This window comes from Phoca vitulina, unplaced genomic scaffold (genome assembly GCF_004348235.1).
Source record: "Phoca vitulina isolate PV1807 unplaced genomic scaffold, GSC_HSeal_1.0 scaffold16, whole genome shotgun sequence".
Lineage (NCBI taxonomy): Eukaryota > Metazoa > Chordata > Mammalia > Carnivora > Phocidae > Phoca > Phoca vitulina.
The window spans coordinates 21,586,903-21,613,316 of record NW_022589719.1 but is presented as its reverse complement, the minus strand read 5'-3'; the positions used below and the strand labels follow the sequence as shown (position 1 = coordinate 21,613,316).

At 46.9% G+C, this 26,414-nt stretch overlaps 1 protein-coding gene across 1 annotated transcript in view; it reads right to left on the bottom strand.

Annotated features, from left to right (window-relative positions):
* Positions 1-18,444: 18,444 nt before the first annotated feature.
* The window catches only part of EXT2 (exostosin glycosyltransferase 2), a 132,902-nt gene continuing 124,932 nt past the window's right edge, over positions 18,445-26,414 (bottom strand). The window contains exons 13-14 of the mRNA XM_032413957.1: positions 25,464-25,546; positions 18,445-19,226 (exon numbers count right to left, since the gene is read on the bottom strand). Of these exons, the coding sequence (XP_032269848.1) occupies positions 19,088-19,226; positions 25,464-25,546 (222 nt within the window). The 3' untranslated portion in view covers positions 18,445-19,087. The remainder of the gene's footprint in view (positions 19,227-25,463; positions 25,547-26,414) is intronic.

The following is a 26,414-nucleotide window of genomic DNA, read 5'->3' as shown; positions in this document are numbered from 1 at the left end:
CCCGCGGGTGGCCAGGCCCAGACCTTGGAGGGCAGGAGGCGTCCCCGCGGCAGCTCCTGCGAGGAGCCCGCACGCTCGGGTGACTCTCTGGGGCCGGCGGGCTGCCTTCCTCGGGCGCGAGGGCTCGGGCAGGCGGGCAGAGAGGGGCGCCAGCCGGCCCCGGTGGGTCACCGCCAAGCCAATAAGCTACACGAGCTGAGTATTCCCTTTGGCTCCGTGCCCAAGGTCTCGACAGAGACAGAGACGCGAGCCTGAGGAGTCAGCGGACCGACGGGCAGCCCCCTCAGCACTGAGAGCCTCCAGGCCCCGCTGGGAACGAGGCCAGGCGGCCGGGGCTCGACGCGAAGGTGCTGCCCTCACGACTCCCGGGGCGCGGGGGGAGAGGGCCCTGGGGGCACACGGAGAGGCTTGTCCCCACATCCTCCACGGCACGGGGTGGGGGGGGACACACGGACTTTGTAACCTTTCTTGAATCCTTTCCGCTATACTTGATTCTCGGCTCTCACTACCGCGCCTCCAGCTCGGGGAAGCATGGTGGCCAGGTGGGCTGGAAGACACTGCGAGGGGACGGGGGGGCGGCAGTCTCGAGGTGGGTCCCCAGCATCTGCGGCAGTGGCCACGTGGGGCCCAGCTCCAGTGCCCCACGGGCCCTCCTTTCGGCTGGGTAGTCAAGAGGAGCTTGTCCATGAAAGCTACCGTGTATCTCACTTGGGCAGCCAGGTTGAGGGGAGACCGTCTCGTAGGACACCCCGGGGCCTCTGGTCTGCTTGATGGCCCTGTCAGGGGCAAAGGCAAACCAGACTAGCTGGGGGGAGGATGGCTGGCAAACCGGCCCCAGGATAATCACCCATGGCCATGAGAGAGAAAAATAAGAAGACCACGAGAACCCTACTTCCAAAGTCGCAACAACCCCGCTTCACCTCACCGAGGATGCTGTAGGGAGGAAAGGCCTTCTGGCGAACCAAACGTGACCTAATCCCGCCCTCCGCCTCTCCCCCTTCACGTACACACATAGAGCTAGGCCTTTATACTACTGATTTTGAAGGACAGTTTTCAATGCCTAATAATCTGTTTGGATGTGCAGTGGTTGAAGAGAGAGCTGAGCGCTCCAAGGAACGTGAACCTCACCCAACACTGACTGTTCTCATTGTAAGATATTTTAACCCTGTATAAACGCAACTTTTCCTTTAGCTTAATGGCCTGGGGTGGAATATTAAAAATATATATTAAAAATACATTAAAAATTCAGAAAAAATGTTTAAAAAAATGAGGTCAGTTCCATAAAGTTTTACTGCCCTATAGCACCGTGTAACTACATTATAGCAAACTATTAAGAGAATCATTTCTTGCCTTTTAAAGTAAGTTATTGCACTTACATCTTCTTTGGGAGGGGAGGAATATTGGCGAGAAGGGGACTAGGGCCTAGGCATGGGGCCCAAATGGCTTGAGCGGCAGCAACTGGGCGCTCCGGGGTGCCCTTCGCTGGGCACAGCCCACCCTGTCTGTTTGGTCGGTGTTTGCAATAAACTCCTTCTCCTTCCTCCTCTCGACTGGAACCTGTCTGTTTTGTTCCTGACTTGTGACAGATGAAATGTGATCAGAGGGGCCTCTGAAATCTCACATTAATTGAAGTCGGCAAAAAATACTAACAGTGCCCTTTTGAACTGCTGACACAGTACAGAATGGATTACCAGGGCTAGATTAACAACAGGTGGCCAGGGCTCCTGCACAGAGAGGGGGCGCTTGGCCTGCAAGGGTCTGGGACAGCCCCCCTTCATCCCAGAGAACCTGCCTGCACAGCAGGCAAACGGGAGGTGGGGGGAAGATGTTGGCGGCGGACCAGAGTCCACTTCTCAGGCAGCAGAAAGGGTCCCCGCAGCTCCTTTGCCACCACCCTCCCCCCGCAACGCCATGGCTCGGGTACGCACAGCACTGCCCATACACCGAGGTCTTCACAGCGGCCCAGCCAGCCACCCCCCACCTCCCCGGTCCCTGAGCGCCGGTCTCTATCTCCGGGGGCTGTTCTGGAAGCAGAGAGAGCCGGGACATGGAGGTCCAGGGCAGGGGAGCCTGGCCGCTTGGCCCAGAGCACCGGACAGTCCTCCAGGAGAAGCCGGTCCCAGTCCTGGCTCTACTCCTTAGTGGCTAAGGGAACCTGCCGGAGATGTAGCCAGATGATTTTTTTAAAGCAAGGCTCTAGAAGCAAATTACGAAGCAGGGAGGGCCCAGGTTCTTGCCCCAGACTAGGGGCTTCCTTGCTTCCCGACGTGAAGGCGACTCATGGAAGAAAGAGTTAGCCTCCAAGGGACCACAGTGTGGAGAGGGGGGTCAGCTCTCACGTTGCAGTGGGCAATAAGCCTGTCCCTGACCAGTTCACCAGCGTGGGGAGGGCCTCATGGAGAGCCTTTGTAAGCCGACAGCGACATAACGGACGACGATCGTCTCCCAAAGAAAGACATCTCCCTCCGGTTACCAGCTGGGCGTCCACCACAAAGGCCCTTCCCATCCTCTCTTTCCAGCTTTTTAAGTGTTGCTTTCTTGGAGCCACATCGATTTGCTACCTGTGGTGAGTGAGGTCCTATTCGGTATAGACCCAACCGGGTTTTAGGTTGGCCTGGGCTGGGCATTGTTTTTAAAGAAGACACCTGTCACCTCTTCAGGCTCTGGGTCAGGGTGGCATCCCCCATCACTGCCAAGTCCCCGGGCAGGAACTGAAGCGGAGAGGGAAACCCTGTGTGCACGCGGTGCTGTCCGCCTCGTGGCCCCGAGCACCCCAGCCCCCCGAGTCCAGGTGAGTGCTAGGCCTAAGTGCAGGCGGCTTGACAGGGGCCCTGTCCCTGGGACCCGTGCGTCTGAGGAGAATCTCTGGGAGGGCGAGGCCAGCAGGCCTCCCTCGAACAGGACTGTGGCTCAGCCCTCCAGGACCACTCACTGCCCCCCACAGCATCTGGGGCCTTTCACTTGGCCACATTACTGGAATGCTCACACGCCCCGGTCAGCTGCGGGCACCGGGAGAACTCCTGTTGGTTCCCTAAGGCTTCCTCCCAACGGCGACACCCTCCGTGAAGCTCTTCCTTAAGCCCAGGCCCCACCCCCACCTGCACCCGAGGTCAACTGCTGGCCCCTCTGTGCTTCCGCAGAGCTGTTTCTAATCCTGTTTCAGCACATCATCTGTACACGTCATCTACTTACCTGCTGCCCCACGTGCCTAAAGGGCTCCGAGGAGAGACAGGTTGGTTCTGTTCACATCTGGATGTCTCAGAAAATACTCGGTTGAGTAACCGCGTGAATAAACGGGAGGATGGGAATGAGGCGATGCTCTGGGTCACGAGGGGAAGAGGAAGGTCAGAGAAGGGATTCAGGTAGAGAGAGCTGGAAGCTGGCTCAGGCCACCAGGGATCAGCCAGGAGTGAACTCAAGAGTCTCCACCTGGCCGTGGGCCTTTCCCACCCTGTTCCTCCAGGGGTCAAGGGCACTCGAAACTCGCCAAAGCCAGGACAGGAAGCCCGGCCTCTTTGCTTAGCGTTCCTGGGGTTGAGCCAGCACAAGGCCAGCTGCCCAAGACGGCCCGAGTGGTCTCATTGCCCAGGGTGCTCATCTCAGACCTCTTCTGCTGCGTCTGGGGCTCAAACCCTACTTTCTCCAAGTCGTCCCTGGATAGTCCTCACGCCCCTACGCCCTCCACACCGCCACCTGCCTCGGGGCCATCCTCACGCAGCACCCCCCCCCCCCCCCCCCCGGCCCCCCCCCCCCCCCCCACCCGCCGCCAACCCAGCGGAAGCTCGTCCTGCCTTCAGTTCCTCACCAACCCCACCGCCCCAGGTATTGCCACAGGAAACAACGCTGCCCTCAGGGCGCCGCAAGCTGGCCCCTCCGGGTCCGTTTATCAGCAGAACCCCCCCATTGTAGCTGCTGGGGAGTGGGGCGGTGCCGCGGTGGTGGCCTTCCCCCCCCACAGGCCCAGACTTGCGTGCTCAGCTGCCGAGGAACAATAGGCCCTCCACAAACAGCCTGCTCCCCAAAATAGGGCCACTGCAAACCGTCTCTGTGCTCAGAAGTGAGAAGATGCACGTCAGCTCCAGAGACAATGGGGTGTGAGAGTTGACATTTTCCCAGGAATGCTGTGATTCCAAACAGATTTATTTTTCGGCTCTACACAGACCAACAGGCTTGAGGAAGGCGAACTTCCGAAAGGAGCTTCAGTTTATGACCATGTGCGCACCATGTGTTAAGGTGTTGCCTTAAGTAGCTGGGAGCAAACCCGCTGTGGGGCCTGCACGGGATCTCCCCGCAGCCCGGGTCAGGTGTTCCTGCCCCCCCCGACCCCGGGGCGCCCCCAGCCCCCTCCCCGTCCCTCCTCCGTCCTCTACTCCCAACAGATCTCTGTGATGGCCAGGCTCTGTGACAAAGACGGGAGCTCCCAATGCTGTGACATAAAGGCCCAGCTCTACCACGGAGAGAGAAGGAAAAGAAAGTGCGTGCACGTGTGCTGGCAGGACGAGGAAGAAGCGAGGACAGCCATCGGCATCCTGATGAAGGATGACGTGGCCCGTATCTCCTCTTGGAGACAGGTGTGGACGGCAAGCTCTGTTGAGATGCGGCCACTTATTAGCTCGGTTATCTCAGGCCATCTCCAACTTTCCATCACTTCATCTGTAAAATGGGGACAACCAGCTCTCTCCCACTTCTCTCGCAAGGCGGTTATGACGTCCAAAAGCATGACAGCATTTGAAACGAGTTTGGAGCTCACTGAACAGACAGGAGAAATCATGCACTCTGGTATCTGGGAAGTTGCCACACTGGGGAGCCCTGAGAACCGCCGGTCTTATACTTACGGGACTGAAAAAGGGGTGCCGGCGAGCGATCTGGTGGTGAGCAGCGTAGTCGTGTGCTCGGGCTGCCAGAACAAGACACCCACCCACACTCAGAGTGGCTTAAATAATGGCTATTTTCTCACAGTTCCGGAGGCAAGAAGTCCACGATCAAGGTGCTGGCAGATTTGGTTTCCAGCGAGGCTTCGCTTCCTGGCTCGTAGATGGTTGCTTTCCCCGTGCGCTCACGGCTTTGTCTCTGTGCTCATGCAGAAAGAGTTGTGGTGTCTCCTCCTTTTCTTATAAAGACACCAGTCCTATGGCATTAAGACCCCACCCTTAAGACCTCACATAGCCTTTATTACTTCCTTATAGGCCCTATGTCCAAACCCAGTCACACTGGGGGGATTTAGGGCTTCCATCTGTGGATTTTGCAGGGGGACACAATTCAGCCTATAACAAGCAATGTGGCTGGTGTGTGACCTCGGAGGGGATGTGCAGAGCCAGATGCGCACCGCGCTTCCCCAGTCTCATGTCCCAGAGGCTCTCAGCAGGTCCCAGCAAGTTTCCATACGGGCCTGGCAACATCTCAACTCCGTGCCTTGTCGCTTTCTTCCTAGGCCACCTCGAAGTGGTCCCGTGCCATTCCTAGTCCCTCCCTGCCTGCTCATCCCATCCTGACACCAGCGCGGCTGCAACGACCCAACTCCCTAACTCCAACAAGCATCTGAAGAGCCTGGGCACGGCCTACACAGACATTTCAGCTCTTTTATTTAGGCCTAAACTCCTGTCCAGCCTCATCTTTTCTAACACCCCAGCCTGGACTCAGGGTTCCTGCAAATCCAAGACATCCATTACACTTTCCCATCTTTTTTAAAAAATCATTTTATTTGATCATGATGTGTACTCTTTAATCCCCATCCACTATTTCCCCCACCCCGTCCCCTCCAGTAACCATCAGTGTGTTCTCTATAGTTAAGAGTCTGTTTCTTGGTTTGACTCCCTTTCCCCCCATTTGCTCCTTTGTTTCCTAAATTCCACATATGAGTGAGATCATATAGTATTTGTCTTTCTCTGACTTATTTCGCTAGCATTCTGCTCTCTAGCCCCATTCATGTTGTTGCAAATGGCAAGATTTTATTCTTTTTTTTGGCTGAGTAATATCCCATTATATACACACACACACAAACATATATATATATATATACACCACCTCTTCTTTATCTGATCATCAGTCAGTGGGCACTTGGGTTGCTTCCATAGTTTGGTTATTGTAGATAATGCTGCAATAAACATAGGGGTGCATGTATCCCTTTGAAATAGCATTTGTATTTTTTGGGTAAATACCTGGTACTGCAATTCCTCGATCATAGGGCAGTTTTATTTTTAATTTCTTAAGGAACTTCCATACTGTTTTCCACAGGGGCTGCACCAGTTTACATTCCCACCAACAGTGCAAGAGGGTTCCTTTTTCTCACATTCTTGCCGACACTGGTCTCAGGTTGTTGATTTTAGCCATTCTGACAGGTGTGAGGTGGTATCTTATGGTAGTTTTGATTTCCCTGATGATGAGTGATACTGAGCGTCTTTTCATGTGTCTGTTGGCCTTCTGGATGTCTTCTTTGGAGAAATGTCTGTTCATGTCTTCTGCACATTGCTTAATTGGATTATTTGTTTTTTTTGGGTGTTGAGTTTGTTAAGTTCTTTATAGATCTTGGATACTAGCCCTTTACCTGATATGTCATTTGCAAGTATCTTCTCCCAATCCATAGGCTGCCTTTTAGTTTTGTTGATCGTTTCCTTTGCTGTACAGAAGCTTTTTATTTTTATGTAGTCCCAATAGGCTTTTTTTTGCTTTTATTTCCCTTGCCTCAGGTGACATATCTAGAAAACTGTTGCTATGACCAATGTCAGATTACTGCCTGTGTTCTCTTCTAGGATTTTTATGGTTTCAGGTCTCACATTTAGGTCTTCAGTCCATCTTGAGTTTATTTTTGTGTGTGGTGTAAGACAGCAGCCCAGTTTCATTCGTCAGCATGTGGCTGTCTATCTTTCCCAACATCATTTGTTGAAGAGACTTATCTTTTTCCTCTTGTATATTCTTTCCTCCTTTGTCAAAGATTAATTGACCATATAATTGTGGGTTTATTTCTGGGTTTTCTATTCTGTTCCATTGATCTATGAGTCTATCTTTGTGCCAGTACCATACTGTTTTGATTACTACAGCTTTGTAATATAACTTGAAATCTGGAATTACTATGCCTCCAGTTTTTTGTTTTTCAAGATTGCTTTGGGGGCACCTAGGTGGCTCCGTGTCTGCCTTCGGCTCAGGTCATGAACCCAGGGTCCGGGGATTGAGCCCCACGTTAGGCTCCCTGCTCAGTGGGGAGTCTGCTTCTCTCTCTCCCCCTCCCCCCACTCATGCTCTCTCTTGAGCACGCACTCTCTCTCAAATAAAATCTTAAAAAAAAAAAAAAAGATTGCTTTGGCTATTAGAGGTCTTTTGTGGTTCCATACAAATTTTAGGATTATTTGTTCTAGTTCTGTGAAAAGTGCTATTGGTATTTTGATAGGGATTGTATTAAATCTGTAGATTGCTTTGGATAGTATGGACATGTTAACAATATTAATTCTTCCAATCCACGAGCACAGAGTATCTTCTTCAATTTCTTTCATTAATATCTTGTAGCTTTCAGTATGTTGGTCTCTCACTTTCTTGGATAAACTTATTCCTAGGTGTTTTATTGGCTTTGGTGCAATTATAAATGGGACTGTATTCTTAATTTCACTTTCTGCTGCTTCATTTTTAGTGTACAGGTATGCAACAGGTTTCTGTACCTTGATTTTGTATCCTGCAATTTTACTGAACTCACTTATCAGTTCTAGTAGTTTTTTGGCAGAGTCTTCAGGGTTTTCTATATATGGTATCATGTCATCTGCAAATAGTGAAAGTTTTATTCCTTCCTTACCAATTTGGATGCCTTTATTTCTTTATGTTGTCTGACTGCTGCAGCTCAGACTTGCAGTACTATGTTGAATAAAAAAGGTGAGAGTGGACATACTCGTCTTGTTCCTGACCTTAGGGGAAAAGCTCTCAGTTTTTCACATTGAGTGTGATGTTGGCTATGGGTTTTTCATCTAAGGCCTTTATTATGTTGAGATACGTTCCCTCTAGACCCACTTTGCAGAGGACTTTTATCATGAATGGATGTTGTACTTTGTCAAATGCTTTTTCTGCATCTATTGAAATGATCATATGGCTTTTATCCTCTTATTGATGTGACCTATCACATTAATTGCAAATACTGAACCCCCCCCCCCTTGCATCCGGGGAATAAGTCCCACTTGAGCATGATGCATGATTTTTTAAATATATTGTTGGATTCAGTTCACTAATATTTTGTTGAGGATTTTTGCATCACACTTCCCATCTTCTTGGTTTCTTTCACTCTCAAGTCAAAGTGCCTGCCCTAACCTCTCAACACACCCCTATCCACCTAGTGCCCATCTTCACCTATTAATTCTCCAGGACCACCTCAAGTGCCACCTCCTTCCCCAAGTCAGAAGTGATCACACTCTTCCTACCATGGCAGGGAATGTGCACAACTCACCCTGAATTATGCACTTATATGATAGGATTCTAAATGACTTATCTCCTGTATTTATTAATTCCATTATAAGCTCCTCGAAGGTGGAAATGGTATATTCTTCACCTATTTATTTGTAGCACCCGGCAAAGCATCATAGCAAGCATTTGATGTTAGCTGGATGGCTGGCAAGCCTGCATTCCACATCAAGAACCTATCAGAAAACACTAAGTTAAAGCAATGGAACTAGAGGCAGCCTAGATCCTGAGGCCCTAAGAGAACTCCAAGTTAAGAAGGGAAAGGGATCCCAGCCCACAACAAAACCAAGGAGCTGTAAAAGGTGACAGTATTTCATTACCACTTAAAAAATAATCTTTATTGAGGTATAATTTACATAATAAATTTTAAGTGTAGATTCAGATGAGCTTGGACAAATATATATATGTATACACATACACACACACGTAACCGTCACCATATTCTCCTGATCCCAAAAAGTTCCCCTGTGACTCATCCCAGTCAATCCCCAGCCTCAGGCAACCACTGATCTACTCTATCACTCCAGGTGAGTTTTACCTGTTGTAAAGCTTTATCAAAGTTTTATACACACACACACACACACACACACGTGTGTGTGTGTGTGTGTGTGTAAGAATACATACTGTATGTATATACAGTATGTACTCATTTGTCTCTGGCTTTTGTTCACCTGTTTTGGAAAATCATCCATGTCTTGTGTCTCAGTAGTTTGTTACTTTTATTGCTTAATTGTATTCCATTGTATGGATATACCACAATTTGTCTATCCACTTATCTGTTGAACATGTGAGTTGTTTCCAGTTTTCAGCTATTCTGAATAAAGCTGCTATGAACGTTTGTGTGCATGTCTTTGTGTTTTCTATGTTTCTTTAAAACATACATTATGTAAATTATACCTATTTATTCCTCTTCTATTTTTGAAAAAAGTTTATATAAGATTGGTATTATTTCTTCCTTAATTGTTTGATAGAATTTGCCAGTAAAACTATGTGGGTTTTGCTTTGAGTTAAGTTTTAAACTGTGGATTTGATTGCTTTAACAGATATAAGACTATTCAGATTTTCTATTTCTTCTTGAGGCAGTTTCATCCCTTTGTGTGTTTCAAGGATTGTGTCCATTTCACCTATGTGGCAGAATTTATCAGTATAAAGTTGTTCATATGTATTCCCCTTTTAATATTTTTAGAATCTGTCCTCATTTTGATTCCTGATACTGGTAATTTATAACTTCTTTTTTTCCTTGAACAGTATAGAGCACTTATTGATTTTTTCAAAGAACCAGTTTTTAATTTATTTTTCTCCATTCTTTGTCCATTTTCCATTTATTTCCATTCTTCCTTCTTTCTTCTACTTTGGACTTAATTTGCTCTTCAAGTTTCTTAAGGTAGTTTCTTAAGCTTGGTTAATTGATTTTAGTTTTCTTTTTTCTTTTTACTTTTTTAAAAAAGATTTTATTTGAGAGAGACAGAGATAGTGACAGAGACAGAGAAAGAGAGCACAAGCGGGGAGGAAAGGGATAAGCAAGCTCCCTGCTGAGCAGGGAGCCTGACATGGGGCTCAATCCCAGGACCCTGGGATCATGACCTGAGCCAAAGGCAGACACTTAACCGACTGAACCACCTAGGCGCCCTTATTTTTACCCTCTTTAAAGTTTTATTTATTTAAGTCACCTCTACACCCGATGTGGGGCTCGAACTCACCATCCCGAGATCAAGAGTCACATGTTCTTCCAACTGAACCAGCCAGGTGACCTGATTTTAATTCTTTTCTAGCATAAGCACTTCAAGCTATAGATCTCCTAGTACTCTATCCCACACTGTGATACATTGTTTTCATTTTCATTTAGCCCCAAATATTTCTAATTTCCTTTGTGTCTTTATGAACCCATGCATTATTTAGAAATATGTTAATTTCCACCTATTGGGGACTTTCACAAATATCTGTTATTAATTTAATTCCATTGTGAACAGAGAACATAGTTTTTATGTTTTTGTTTCCTCAAAAATTACTGAGAGTTATTTTATGGTGCAAGCATTTGTGGTGCATGTTGTATGTATACTTGAGAAGAATGTGTATTCAGTTATTAGTGAATGAAGTATTCTATAACTGTCAATTAAGCCAAGACAGTTGATAGTATTATTCAAGTCATCTGTATCTTTCTGACTTTTCTACCAACTTGTTCTGTCAATTACTAAGAGAGTGGGGTGCTGGGTGGCTCAGCTGGTTAAACATCTATCTTTGGCTCAGGTCATGATCTCAAGGTCTGGGGATCGAGCCCCATGTTAGGCTCCCTGCTCAGCACGGAGTCTGCTCTCCCTCAGCCTCTACTCACCCCCACTGGCTCATGCTCTAATAAACAGATAAAATCTTTTTTAAAAATTACTAAGAGAGGACTGTTAAAACATCCAAATACAATTGTAGATTTTCTTATTCACTTTCAGTTGTTTTTGCTTTATATATTTTGAAGCATCATTACTCAGTGCCTAATTTAGGACTACCTGTTTTGTCTTCTTGATGAATTGATTCCTTTATCATATGAAACATTTCTCTTTCTCCCTAGCAATATTCCTGTTTTTAAGTTAATTTTGCCCCTTATGAATTAATCATCCCCACTTTTCTTATGATTCATGATTGTCTAGTATACTCTACCTATATTTTATAGTGTTTTCCTTATAGATAGCATTTAATTGCTCTTGCTGTTGAATTCAGAATAATCTCTACCCTTTACCTACAATGTTTAGACCATTTACATTTAATGCAATCACTGATATATTTGGGTTTAAGTCTACTCTATTATTTTATTTGTCCTGTCTGTTCTTTGTTTACTTTCTTTTTCCTGCCTTTTTGATTAAATATTTTTCTTGTGTTCCACCTTCAATATTGGCCTATTAGCTATGCCTCTTTTAAAGGTTTTTAGTGGTTGCTCTAGGGTTTACAACGTGCATCTTTATCACAGTCTATCTTACAGATACCTTCCCAGCTTTCTTCCTAACTAACCAGCAATTTTTCAGTCTCCTTTTCTGGATTTTCCTTTTTTTTTTTTTTTTCTCTCTATAAATGTTAGAGTAGGCCTAGTAATCAGGTCTTAGTCCTTTTATCTTGTCAACCTATACTGACTCTCTGGGCAATCTCATCTAGTCTAAGGGTTTTAAATCCCATCTATATATTCAGTCCTAACTTTTCCCCTGAGCTCTAGATATATAACTGCTTAAATGACACTACCACTTAGATGTCCAAAAGGTATCTCAAACTTAGCATGTCTGCAGTAAGGCACTTGATTTTCACTCTGAACACTTGACTGCCCTCACCCCTGCATAGTCGACATATTCCTGTTAATGGTATCACTCTGTTACTCAGGACAAAAAACTAGGAGTTGGCTGTGAATCCTCTATTGTTTTCTTCTCCTACATTCATCAAGAAGTCCAGTAAGACTGTATTCCCAGTGTAACTTCTTAACTACCTCTGCTACTACCACCCAAATCTAACTAAGCCATCATCTCTCACTTGGGCTCCCTAAAAAAGCCTTCTAACTGATTTCCTTTCCTTCATTCTTGCTCCATGTAGCCTACTCTCCACACAGTAGCTGAAATGATCTTTTAGAAAAATACCATTCAGATATCACTGCTTTGCTTAAAACCTTCCAGTGTCTTCCAATCACACAGAATAAAAATCTAGAATCATTTTGGCCTACATGGTCCTAACACAATTTGGCTCTGGCCTACTTTTCTGGTGTCATCCCTACCATGCTCTCCACACTAAATACACAGGCGTTCTTGCTGTTCTTAAAACAAGCTGAGCTTGTCCCTGCCTGAGGGCCTTCGTGTTAGCTGTTCCCTCTGCCTTGTACCCTCATGGTTCACTCCTTCTCAACATTTACATCTGTGCTTAAATGTCACTCTGACCAACCCATCTAAATACCTCCTCATGCCCAAGCCACTATCTCCCCTTACTCTGCTTTATTTTCTTCACAGCATTTATTACCATTTGAAATTATATTCATTTACTTGTTTTGGTTGTCTTCCTTCTTAGAATGTAAACTTTTAGATAAAAGTGGGCATTTTGTTCTGTTCAATGTAGCATCCTCACATGAAGAACAGTATCTGGTACTTAGTAAGTGCTCAATGAGTTGAACTGATTGAATGAATCCATCACATCAGGCTTATTTTTTAAAGGAAAAGAATCTTTAGGAGTCAGTAGACTAAAAACACCTGAGTGAAAATTTACTTTCTCTTGGTCTCTTCTCTGAAAGTGAATTAAATCTCATTGTTAGGCACAATTCTCTTCATTAACAGACTTCGGGTTTGGGTTGTGTCTACAAAAAGATTTCTCTACTGACTTACCAGGCTAATCCATCCTGAGTAGCCGATGCTCTTCAATCCAAGTTCTGATAGACAAGGCTGTGTCCTGGCCATAGTCTTACCGGGTACCTTTGATGTGTTGTCAAAGCCTGAAGGAGGCAGAAATCACTCCTTAGGAAGTCCTAAATCAGAACATTTCCTAGTTCTCAGACCCAGACACAGCATGTAACACACTGCACTGGGCTGCCAGATGTTTCCTTTCTATCCCAACGCTGTCCCTAAGTCACCCTCTCCAGCGAGATGGTGTAGCCATGGGACTAAAAGGAGCATCAATCTGATATTCATGTATATTCATCCTTATAACTGCTGAAGAAAGGCCAACATACAACTGGCAACTGGAAGATGCTGTGAGAAGAGAGGGAAAAAACCCTGCATCTCCCAAGAATTGGAGCAGATGGAGTTAATGGAATCCTCATTTGGCCAAGTTGTCAATACATTGAACCCAACTGGTGACAAGAACAAAGCTGTTACAAGAGAAGTTATTGGGACTATATCCAGAGAACAAGAACAGAGACTGGGCACAGGGTAGGCAGAAGGGAGGGGATGAAGGTAAACCCTTCAGGATCTACTAGAGAAAGACTATTGGAAATCCTATAGGAGCTGCTGCCACCAATGCACAATTTTTGTTAATTACCTCAACTGTGGCTGTTATCCCCTTAATGAGAAACACAACTTTACTTCGAAGCAGGCAGTGAGGCTGGCAGAAAGCTGAAACCTGAAAATCAGCAGATACAGGGCTGCATACAGACCTTACTATTGAAATTAAGCCACATCCAAAACACAGGGGGTAGGACTCCAAATAGCTTCAGACAGCAGCCAGCCATGCAGGGCCCTCACCAGGCACCGGATGGACGCTCTCTGGACTCGTCAAGAGGCCCAGATCCCAAGTGCTCATTTCAATAACATAAGAAAATAAACATGGGGCTTATTTATAGCACAGGAAAGGGACTGGGGCAAAAGAACCACTCATCTGGTAATCCACCCTGACGGGGCCAGATACGATCCAGACCCCCAAGCTCTCTAGTAACAGGGTGAGCAGAAATAGGGGCCAGAAGAGGGCTGGCGGCCAGCATCACCAGGTACAACTCTGTAAAGGTCCTGGTTAAGAGAAGGAGAAAAGATCTCATGCATTCCATCTCACCATCCCGGGGCCTAAGTGCTCTTGCTACCTCCAGATTCGGGTTGAAGAAACTAAGGCATGGGAATGGACTCTCTCGAGGCCAAGGAAGGCTCAGGGTTCAACTTAAGGGAAGGTGCTATGAGAAGACGAAATGGGAACATCCTTGCATCTTCCAGGTACCAGAAAAGATAGTGTTAACGGATTCTTCACTTACAGCTGGGACTAAAAAGTATGTGCAGAGTCCTCGGCTACTGACGGGTTCCCACCACCTTACAGAGCTCAAGAACTCCCACTAGAATTGGAGCGCCCTGAGCTCAGGACAGTGTCTTATTCAACTCTCTATTTCCTGGAGCTGGCACAGAGTCTAGCAAGTGTATTTTGATGAATGAATGATTAGAAAAAACAAACAACTGAATAAATGTTCTCTTACCTCACCTGGATCAAATAAGTAGCTGGTTGTCCTTCAGCTGTGATTACCAGAAAACCAGACACTCCTTGAGTTTATTCTTGGGCATAGATGCAAATGATATAAGTTGGTGGCTATAAATAAAAGCCCAAGTAGATATATTCTGAAGGGAAGGCTCTTACGGTGGCTTCCATAAGAAAACACTCTATATGGAGTGGCTGGTGGTTTGGGTCTAAGACATATGGACTCCAGTCCCTGCTCTGTTGGCAGATCTCACCCCATATGCAGCTCCTGAGAGGTTGCAGACAAGATGGAGCTCTGCTAAGAAACCTCTAGCAGACACAGCTGCCTGATAGCTCTCGAGAGCCACACAGGCATCCCTCCCTTTCTTTGTCTTCTGCCTGACAGCTCTATACCCTTCAGGGGGACTGGGAAGAAATGCAATCAGGGGCCCAACTAGTTGGGACTAGAAAAAAGAGAAAACTCTACCCTGAAAAGGTTGTAAATTTGTGGAAACAAAATGCCAGACACAGATGCTGGTGACTCAACTGTTTTCTTGAAAATGAGAGAGGCCTGGAAAGTTGGGAGGGTGGGGGGCCAACTCTGCCCAGTCATCTTCCCTGTCTTGTCAACAATGGTGAGCCTGAAATGAAAAGCCGTGGCACAGAGCTGCCTGTGCAGACCCACACCCCGTCCCTGGGAACCTGGAAGTCACAAAGCCTGAGACTGAAACCCCTGACTAGTCCATCTGACAGTGACAAAGGTGGATGAGAGGTTGTGGGTTGGGCTTAGAATGCTCCCACCCTAAAGAGAGGGGAAAACCTTAACACCGCGAGTAGAGTCCTACCTAACTTTTCTCTGCCAGGAGAAGGTCAATGAAATCTGTTCCCAGGTCGTCAGACGATGCTTAGTGGGCACAATGGGGTCACAAGCTGTCCCTGATTATACTCAGAAAACGGTGTGTATCAAACACTGGCCTCAGATAGGAGCCCCAGGGCTTAGAACGGAGCAGGGCTGAGGTGAGTAGACAGGCCCCTGGTTTCATATGCCTGCAGGCCCTGCAGTGGAAAGCTCAGGTTGCTTCCAGAGTCTTCCTGGAGGGCAGCTGCGTGCCAGGATGGTGAGCACCCCTGCCAGAATGGCCCCACAGGAAGTGGCTGAGAGGCTGGGGGCCAGTTCAGCACTCTGTCCCTGCCTCTCTGTGCCAGGGCTGCCTGGGGAGCAGCCTGCTGCGGCTTCTGCTGCTGCAACAGGCTACCTGGGCCACAGGGGGTGGAAAAGGGAGCCTACCCCACAAGAAGCTAATGGCCCCAAAGCAAAGGAGACCCACCAGGCTCAGGATGGGTGGCTGACGGGGAACCTCTGTCAGCCCAAACCTCTCCCTCCCAGCTGGGCTCCCACGGGACCCTCTCACTGGCCAGCCACTAAGTCTCACCAAACCTGAGCCACTTCCCAAGCGGCCTCTGCCTTCAGCTACTTGTTACTTCTACCATCAAAGGGTCTTGAATTTTACCCTGGCAATCACACCTTCAGAGCCTGTGGCTAGAAACCTGCATCTGTCAGTGGTAGGAACACTCTGGCCAGAGACCACCATCCCAGGCAGCCGCTGGGGGCACCACAGGGTGATCAGTAGATCCTTCAACAAATCACAGCAAAGAGGCAGCTTGCCCCGTCCAGCTCCCAGTCCTGGTCAGCACGCGCCAGGATGATGCCCACTTCTTTCCAAAAGCAGCGGAGAAACTAGCCCGGAAAACCACAAGTTGGAAGCACAGCTGAAAGGACATGAGGCTTTGGCAGAGGAGCTAGGTAGTCAGAGTTGTGAACTTCATGACACTGAGTACGGAGAAGAGACAGTAGCACATCGTTTGTGGGAACGAACCAGAGATTCAGAGAACAGAAGCTGTGATTTTCCTCTTTAATTTTCCTAGAGAGGGAGGTTCTTGCCTAAACACGTGAGGCTTGCTAAAATTGAGAAGATAAGAATATTAAGAACTAGGTAATGTTAACCAGCAAAAAAGGGTTTCCAACCTGCATTCCAAGCTGGCTCATCCCAATTAGGTCCCTGGGGGCAAAGGCGAGTGACTCAAGTGCACATTTGGGCCAGAGCCAGGGCCAGCTCAGGTTCATCTTCTTCAGCAAGATGCAATTTCTTAAAAAAGATTTCTTAATCTAAAACCAGCTGTTGTCTGCTGTAGGCCAGAACATGACATTTTAATTAGCATTATTGTTCCGCTTCTGAAACCAGGCTCTGTGGCATCCCAAGGGCAGATGATCCCAGCCCAAGCTTATGGGTGAGGCTTGCTGGTGAGCAGCTCAGAAATACACGGAGAAGGGGGTGGAGTCCCCAGCCCCCTCGGAACCCATGAATCATGACCACTGGCTGTATCCCTGCCCCGGATTTCTCCTTGTGGCCTGTACCACCTGTCTGTTCACAGGATACAAACGTTGAGGCTTCAAGTGCCAAGGATATGCTACTCATTCTGTAATAGAAATCGTTCCATACTATGTTGCCAGATTGAACCCGCAATATTTCTAGGAGTAGTGAGGTGCCTTGCATGGAGTTTCATGCCCCGAGAAGTCCAGTGACTCCTAAGAAGATGATAAAGTCACACCAACACAGCCCCCCAGGGCTCCCAATCATGTCGGATTGAAATGTTCACACTCTTCCAAAACGAAAGGGCTAATGACGTTTTAAAAAAAGGAAAGAGAAAACATTTATCCTCAGAGAGGGAGACCTGGATTACAAGCCAGCCACTAAGGCGGTGGATTCAGTGACATGAAAAAGAGCAGAAAACCTGAGGGGGCCAGGCTGAGGGGACGACATGCATACAACGTTGGTGCAGTCCTCGGCTGCCGGCAAGAATTTAAACGTGAGGCCCAACCCCTCCACCCACCCTGAATCTTGGGAGACAAGTTAGGGAACCCCAGAAAGGGCAGCAGTACTCACCGTCGGTGACAACAGAACGCCCCTTCCCTTGGTTTCTATCCTACCATCCCCAGGATTACGAATATGAGACTAAGCACCTTCCCATATCCCCTACTGGCGAGAATGTAACTATTCAAATCCACAGTATTTCTTAGGCACCAGTGTTTGAAGGCAACACGCTGGACAAATCACAGCTTCCGTGTCCGCACGTGCAACACGAACATACAGGAGGACGCGCCATCTCGTCCCTTCCACCAGGAACAGTCCAGTGCTCGCTCTCACTCCTCATTGCGAGAGAAGATGAAACTCTCGCGATTCCCGCTGTCAATTCTGCTACTTCTTGAAGTTTTCTTTGACCTCTCAAAGTCTATGGGAACACACCTGAAGTGACTCTTGTTAAAACTACAAGTTTAAAAACTGTAGCTTGGTAACTATGCACCTTCGTGTCACTCGAGAGAACAATGGGTGGTGTATGAGTGACTTCGACCGGTACACAGCTAGGTTTCAGTAATTATAACCATATTCCAGGCAAATTGTTATGTATTTTGTGTTCTGGGGACATATGTTATGGCTAAAGCCCAAACTGTGGCTAATCTTAATATTAGAGCCAGATAAATCTGTTTCGAATCCATAACATCTAACATTTGCCAGAGTAGATTTGTTCATCAACAGGGCTTAAAGAGGTATACTTCACACATGTGCAATATTACTAAATGCTAAAATTTAACGATTTAAATATACCGGCAACTATTGTAAAGCGGTTGTTAGAGTAGCATTTAACATTAGCCAGAACCTCCCTGGCTAACGTTCAGTTTACACTGAAAGAATGAGGGAAATTCTGGCATCCCCTTGGGGTGGGGAATCACAACTCCATCAACATTTACAGCATGGCACCAGCTAGAGCATCTCAGGGTATGGCTTTAGAAGGTCTCTGTTTTCCCTGAGAATACTCAGGGAAATGGACTGGATCTAATCAAGAAGCAAACAGATTCCTTTGGAGGTTTTGGGAGACATCTTCTCTCAGAATGCTTATAGTTTGGGGATCTTCTACTTGACGCACATGGCCCCGGATATTCCGCCTGGCTATGTATCCTCCTAGACATGGACGGTAGACTGAAGTTAACCAGAAGATGAAGTTAACTACACACAAAAAAGAACGTTCCTTGGATTACCAATAATCAGCATTTCAAACATAGTATAAAAAGGAATAAAAAATTTTAATCATAGCAACAAGCCAAACCAAAGAGGAATGGTTCATGGAACTTACAGGATCCCAATTCAGCACTCGGTGCTCTGCCTATGCATGGGCCCAGTGCCCCCGGTCCCAGGGCAGATGTCAAATAGCACGAAGATGTTGGGATTTTGCACCAAGTTCTTGGTTTGACTTTTCCGCCTAAAAAACCTCACTGATCTGAAATAGCTAAAGGTGAGATATGGGCGTGATCTACACGATTCCCCAAATCTAATATGGCCAGTAGGTTTGTCTTCTCCGCAGTCTTAGGGTCAGTGACGTTTCCTCCCAGACTGTTTTATTGGAACTGCAAACAAAGGGAGTCTGAGCTGGATTTAAACCCAGAGTGTGCCACAAAGGCTTCACAAAGGTTGAAAATTTGGCATTTTCAACAAGAACCCATCGGAGGTCATAAGAAACACTAGAACAGGGCACACACCAATAAGGTGCTTAGACACTTTCTTTAGGTTCCGGTTCTTGAGGAAGCAGGTTAGGTGTCCCGGTCCAGCCTGTCAATCAAAGGTCCCCCACACCCTGATATCGGAGTGCCGGGGAGGCCGTATTCTCCTCTGTCCAAGCTTAACATTCAGACCTCCGCTAGCGGCCTGTTTCATAAGCTGCCAATGTTGGGGAAGCTCTTCAGTTTCTCAGGAAAGTCGTCTTTGTACAGGACAGGGTCAGCTCGGTGCTCCACGACCTTAAGAGGCATTGTCCCGAAGACGGAAGCGAACTTGTTGATGCACTCAGACCTGAGGGGTTTGCGGAGAGGAGGCAGGTGATGGACGAGAGGGAAGGAGTGGGGAAAACAGAGAAAATATTCAAGAGGCTGACAGAGGAGAGCAAAACACATACTATTAGGTATCAACAAAAGAAATCCCAAGAGTCCCCAGCCTGCTCCCAGGTTCTTACAAAAGGCTGGGAGGGTGTGGACAGCAGAAATGATCTGCGGGGACTGGGACTGTTGTTCAGGGGGAGAAAGTGAACAGGGGATGCTGTCTGGAGGCCACGGGCCTGCAGAGGTCAGAGTATCTTTTCCCCTCCCCCTCAAATTCCACTCATTCTTCCCCCCTCAGGACAAGCAGGCCTCAAACCAAGGTGGATTAGCTGCCAACAATTCTTAACCCCATGTCTGCCAGCTGAACTGAGAAGGCAAAGGGTGGAGAGGCTCCTGGATCTGAGCTCCAGCTTAGTGAAGTTTAAAAGGCTGAGAGGAGGACCTTACACCTGGAGCAGTGGAAGGCAGATGAAGATAACAGGCGGGGAACCTCACCTCCAAACAATAAACCCCTCACTCACTGGACCAACAGTCATGGAGGGCAATCCCTGAACTGCCAGCCAACGGAGAGCTGCCGTTCCCATGTCAGAGCGAGCAGCGCCATCAGGCTTCATGACAGAACAGCCCGGCAGCTCTGTGGGAGGGGAGACGGCACTGTCCTTGCCTCCATACCACCCCTGGAGCCCGTGAGCAACCTCCTCAGAGGTGAGCGGGTCAGGCGCGCTGGCGGGAAAGGGTTCTGGTCAATCAGGCCAACTGAGTGTGACAGCTGGGAGGATGCATCCAGACCAGAGAGGAAAAACAAGCCCGTAAACATGGCTTTTGAAGTTAAGGGGACCTCCAGGATGGATTTCAAAAAGGTCAGTACTGTCTCCCCTCAAGTCAGGCCCAGGCACCCGAGAGCTACAGTAAGAACAAGCCAATCAGGCAGAACCATTTACCCAAGAGGGGCTGAATTTCAAGACACAGACCAGAAAAGTCTCTTCTGTCCTGAGATCCTGGAAGCCTTGTTTCCAATTGTTTTAATCCACAAGTTTTTGAGTCTTTGGAGCTTTAGGAAGAAACCAATTAATAAAGAAGCCAGTCATCAATTCTTTTCTCTTGGTCCTTATGTTTCTAAAAGAATGTGTTACCATTTCATTTGGAGCTCTTCTAGCTAATAACACCACTGTGTCCACCACCATAAGTCAACAGTGAATATGTATCAGAGGTTCCAGGCTGTGTTACAAGTGCCCCACGTAGATTAGGAACCCCCTCCATCATGCCAACAACCCTATGGGTAGGTCCTATGATTATTCCCATTTTACACCGGGAAGACTGAAACATGGAGAAGCATGTAACATGTCCAAAGGTCAAATAACAATAAGACGCAGAGCCAAACCCAGGTAGTCTGGCTCCTGAGACTAAAAAATCTTAATGATGAGATGATACAAATTTATTTGTCAACCTAATTCCAGAGTCCAAGTGGAGGGGCTGGAAATTAACTGTTGAGCACCTATTACGTGCCAGATAACTTACAAACGTGATTTCATGGATCCCTTAAAGCAGCCCCCTCGATATGCCCAAGGGCTGGTTTACAGTAGCTTCCTGTTATGGGCTGAGCAGTTAAAGCTGAGGCCCAAGGCCCCTGAGCTGGAAAGTGCTGGAGCTGGGTCTCTAACGCAGGTCTACGCTGGCAAGAGAGCCTTTGTGCTTTCCATCACACTACTATAACTCACAGGTAACGGACCTTCCCTCCTGCCGGCAGTCTTGTGAGACTCAGGAGGTGGGCGTCCAAGGTTATCCTGGGAAAGACCGAAGAGTGTCCGCAAAGGGGTACCGAGTGAGCACAGCGACTCCCCTCTCCTCCAAGGATAGGGTCAAGGTGGTGGCAGACACAGTCAGTCTCTCCAAGGTCTTCCTTTTGGCAGCTGCTCTGTCTACAAACATGTACGGATTCTTCCAGTTTCCAGTCATCGTGCCTGTAGACACTGGCCAGCAAAGGCCAGCCATGTCCAGCACAGGTACCAGTGAGCACGTATTAAAGAAGAGCCATGGCTCTTGGCAGAGGACAGTGGCTCCGCAGCCCGCTGGAGCGCAGCGAGGACAATGTCTCCTCTGTAACCAGACCTGCCAACAGGGCCGGGCCATGGGCAAGAGGCCACTGGGGCTCAGGCCAGCTGACTTGTTGACAACTGCCCCTGGCTAACCCAGGCCTGGTGAGTGCTTCTTTCTCTCCACATAGCCTGCACTGGAAAAGCCGCTGGCCACTGAGGGGTAAAGGTCCTTAACGCTCCTGCCAGGTACGGACAGTGTTTCCTACCTTCTTTTCTCACAGGGGGTCTGGGTTGGGCCACAGGCTGGGGCAGATGGTGAGCTGGGCTGGTTGCTGGTGGCTCACCTGAGTTGTTCTGCCAGGGGTCCAGCCACCCTGTCAGTAAATGCTCCTCCAGGCTGGTTTTCTAATCTAGTACAAACGGGCTAAGAACTGCCAGTGTCTACCTCTGAAGTGCTAGAAGTGTCTGCGGGAGAAAGGACTCATGGTTTTCTGTTTTCCTTGTAAACACATCCAATCACCTAAAGTAACCTGGAGCCTTGAGGACTAATGCTGGGGAAACTGGGAAGGAGACTCATGTGGCCTGGCATCGGGTTACGGGCTTTCCAATGTTATTACTTCATTCATCTCCAGCACATAGCACAGTGTTTGGTACAAAGATGCTCAATAGGGATTTGTTGAACCCATGAATGGATACTGTAATTTGATAGATATTAATATACCTATTTTAGGAGATGAAATGACTGGAATTCAGGGTAAGGCAAATCAGTTTTCTTAAGTCAGACAGCTACTAAGTGGCAAACCCATAATTTGAACAAAGATGGGCCTGAATCAAAATACAATGTTCTTTTTCCTAAGATTAGCACTGTCTGTCTGCCATATTGCCTTAACGTGGTGAAACGATTGGTCAAAATGAACAGTTACAAAGACTTCTGGTTTTCTGGTTCTTAAAGAATTAACAGTAGATCCTGGAAATGGATGCTAGGCAGTAAAAGCTACGCTCCCACACAACTGAGATTTCTGCTCCAAGACCCCATATATAAGAATAAATAAGCTTATTAAACCACAAAACCTAACACAAGGTCCTAACTTGCAAAGTGGTTAACTTTTTTCACTGTTTTGTGCAAAATGGGAATTCTGCAAAGGGAACTATTAAAAAACAAACAAACAAAAAAAACCCAACAAATGAACAATTCTACAGTTGTAACTCCATCTCTTGGTCTACCCAAGATGGCTTAAATCATGCCTTCCTCCCTCCCGATCTAAGTGCCTCATTTAATAATTTAGTGATTCAATCTTTAATCCAAATAGTTTTGCTCCCAGTTTCTGATTTCAAGACTGATGTCCTCTGTTCCGTAATCAAATTTCTCAAAAGTGTATTCTACATTCACTAACTCCACTTCCTCACACAGACGCACACTCCATAACCCATAGGCCCCATCACTCTATGGCATTATTTTTTTTAAAGTCACCACTGACCATTTAACTCAAAGCCCCTTTCCCCAGTCTGCATGTTCTGTGCGCCTCCCTTGCTTCCGTGCACTGTAGATCCTGCTTCTCTCCTGGCCTCTCCAGTGGCTGCTTCTGTTTTCAGTTATTCTTTCTGTCTCCAAAATGTCAGAGCTTCTCAAGATTCCGCCCTTGCCTTTTCTCCAGGCAATGGCCATCTCTGGGCAGATGTCTTTCCAATATCTACCTTTGTTTTCATCTTCTTCCTGAAGGTCTAGTTCCATGTTTCCAAACCCGCTTGCTCCGTTATCTACATCTACACATACAGAGGGAAAGACCCCCAAATCTTCACCTACCTTACTGCTCTCCAACTTCACCCATGATTCAAATCTCCTCCTGTCCTCATTAATTACACTGCTAAAGGTGCAACCATCCACATTCCCCCCTCATTAACCGGCGTCTCCTCCTAACTGTATCATTCACACTGTTGACGGTACTACCATTCTTCCTGACTTGAGATCTAAGCTCCCTCTGTCAATTCCTTCCCCATAACCTCAAGTTCTAGCATATCTTCCTTTGGAAAAAAAACAAAACAAAACAAAAACCAAAAACCCATGTCTTATAATTTAATCCATCCCTTCCTTTCCACACTCAACTTAGTTCAAGCTTTCCAAATGTGCTTTCTTCAATTTCTTTAGCTTCATTCCATTGTGTGCACTACTTCTAAGTGAATCTCAAAGCAATACTTTGATCAAGCTCCCCTGTTCAAAAACCTTCAGTGGTGTATCAGAGCCTGAAGAAGTAAGTTCAGATTCCTTCACTGGGCAGTTCTTTAGGGCCCAGCACCACCAGGCCAGAATTCTACACTCTAGGCAGACTGGACTCCTGACTGCTTGCCAGATTCACCTTCATCCTGCTGAATGGAACCTTCGGCTACCCAGTCTCCTCTGCCTGCGATCTCCTCTTTTTGCCCAGTGATCCTAGTGATCTCTGAAGGCTGACTTCAGGCGCCATCTCTTACAAAATTATTCCTAGTAATCAACCTAGCGAGAAATCACTTCTCTTTCCCCTGATCAACGATAACATTTGGAGCCTCCCTTAAGGCACTTACCACATACAGCTTTGGATTGTTTACATGCGTATTTGTTGTTGTTAATTATAAACTCTGACAGAATCTTATTCAAAGCCTAACAACATCTGGGCAGTGGCCTATTCTATTTTCAAAAGCCTATTCCCAAGAGGAAGCCCCCACATCTCCCTTAGTTACTTTCTTCAATGTTTAATAATAATTCTATCTAACTTAAATCTCTCTCACTGCATGTTAAGTCTCTTTACATTTGTTATCTCAGTGGTGCTAGAGAAGAGTTGTTTAGCCTTAGCATGAACTGCAAGGCCACCATCAGGCCAACCTTTCTCCCTAAGATTCCTATCTTATACAATATAACACCATTTTAACTCAGCCCAATCAATTACCCAATAGCTTAATGCCATGAGTTCTCCCAAACACGAAGAATGGAGGTAGGTTTAGTAATAATTTCAGGTACTCCAATATAACTATAATCGGAGTCTCTTCTAAATGAGCTATGACAGTTAATGTCACTGCCCTTGACTGTGTAATTCCTATGATACCTGTGACAGATATCTCCAAAATCATATATTATTTCACATTGACAGTTGATAAAAGTCATGTCATTTGGGTAAGATATTTATGTATGAAAGAGTAAAGGATTATTTAGAGGGTAAGAATAAGAAATAAGGAGGAGGAAAGCATCATAGAAGAATCCAGGCCAAGTGAAACAACTTTTTGTACAAGAAAATCCTCCAGGCTTTAAAGACTTGAACAGGGCGGACACGCTTTAGAAATGGACGCTGCAGGAAGATCCATATGAGCCTGCGGACACCTGACTAGACATCTTGTTCTATAAGAGCTACTCCAGTACTCTGAGCGCGCCCTTGTCCCTTGACAACAGCGTCACTGGATGTCCGAGCTTGCTGTCTCACATGAGGAGCTGCCTTTTGGGAGAATTAGGTTTGATTCAGGAGATGCCAAGCTTGGGGACCCTTGGGGTACAAGTGAGAACGATGAGGGCTACTCTAGGATTATAAGGGTCCTGAGGGAGGATGTACACCTCCCGTTTGTTTTACACCCACCTACAAGGCTCAGTATCATGTTCCACACAAAGGTGTGCTTGTTGAGTAACTGACCAAATTGAAATAAAAGGAGTATCTCAGAGCTGCCATGTTCCCCCCCCTCCCCCCACTCTGTAATGGAAAGAGCTGTGCTTTCAATTCTGTTCTTGGTAGGTGTTTTGGTCAGCAAAGGTAATTTGTCTCTGGGTTTGGCTAAATTCTTTCTAATCAAACTTTTACTGTCACATGGAGATACTATCCTGCAGAACAATCTAGTATTTTCTTGGAATTAACTAGCTTCCACTCAAATGACTGTGGACGGTTAACTGCTTAGTCCACATGGAGAATCCGACTTCTGGAGCTTAAGGCCAGCTATATTTTTAAGACCCTTCCAGCCATTACAAATCGAGTGAGTAGCATTCCAAATTAATTCTTTGAGTGACCTGGGCTTGAACTAACCCAATTCCCACAGTGCAAAAGGAGGTGACTATGGCTACCAGCTGCTGTCCTTATATCTCCAACAAGTCCCATAAACAGGCCCAAGGCAGGAAATGGGGATCAGAGGCTAGGGCAGACTTCTGGTTAGAGCTCACTCACCTCTCCACCATGTGCGTCTGGTCAAGCGAAAGCCCATCGATGGCTGTGCACTCAGGACACTTGAATTTCTTTCGTGGTGTTACCTGCCAGAGAAGTACAAAAATATACCTGGTTGTCAGTGCCAAGGACAATAAAATCATGCTTGTGACACCACTGTGCACGCTTCTGTTCTGTAAGCTGAGCTGCCTGCTCCCTCCACATGCATACATGCGCCCGTATATGGGCACGCGCATGCGTGTGCGTGCACGCACGCACACGCACACAGACACACACACCTCACCATTCCTCCATTCAATTCTGTCTGGCTTGGCCAACAGCAGAACTCACAAGGGCCCAATAAAAAAGGCTTGGAGGGCTTTTGCTTTCTGTAACTAGAAAGAAGTGGTGATGACAAGCTCCTTAATTCCTGTTTAATGACTGTTTTCTCACTGCCAAGGTCCTTGTATAAACACCATTTGTTCTTGCAGCCATAAGGGCGATGAAATACAGCTTCCCATAACTTTCACCGTAACCTTAGTTCCAACAGACACTCTTTTTCCTTTTTCCAGCTAATGGCAAATGCTACGAGCAGTGCCATGCTCTTGAAGATGCCAGGTTATTTTGCAATTCCTTTCAATCAGGAAAAAATCCAGTGGTCCCCCTCACCCTCTGAATTCTTTTCCCTGACTCTCCCTCCTGCTCTCCCAGACCTTAAACTTCTAATGATTTTCTTAGCAAACCCAGGGAGACCATTATCCTAACCTAGTGAAGCTAAGTAAACAGTAGCGGATGGGGGGTGGGGGGAAAGAGAGAAAGCTAGATACCTAAGGCCAGGCTAAGAAGCACACAGATGGCGGAAGACTGTCCAGAGTAAGCAGGCACAGCTAAAAATATCTTGAAGCACATCAAAAAGCAATTTTGAAGATAAGAGGGATTCCTTTAAAACTAGGTTTGTGATTTACATTGCTTCAC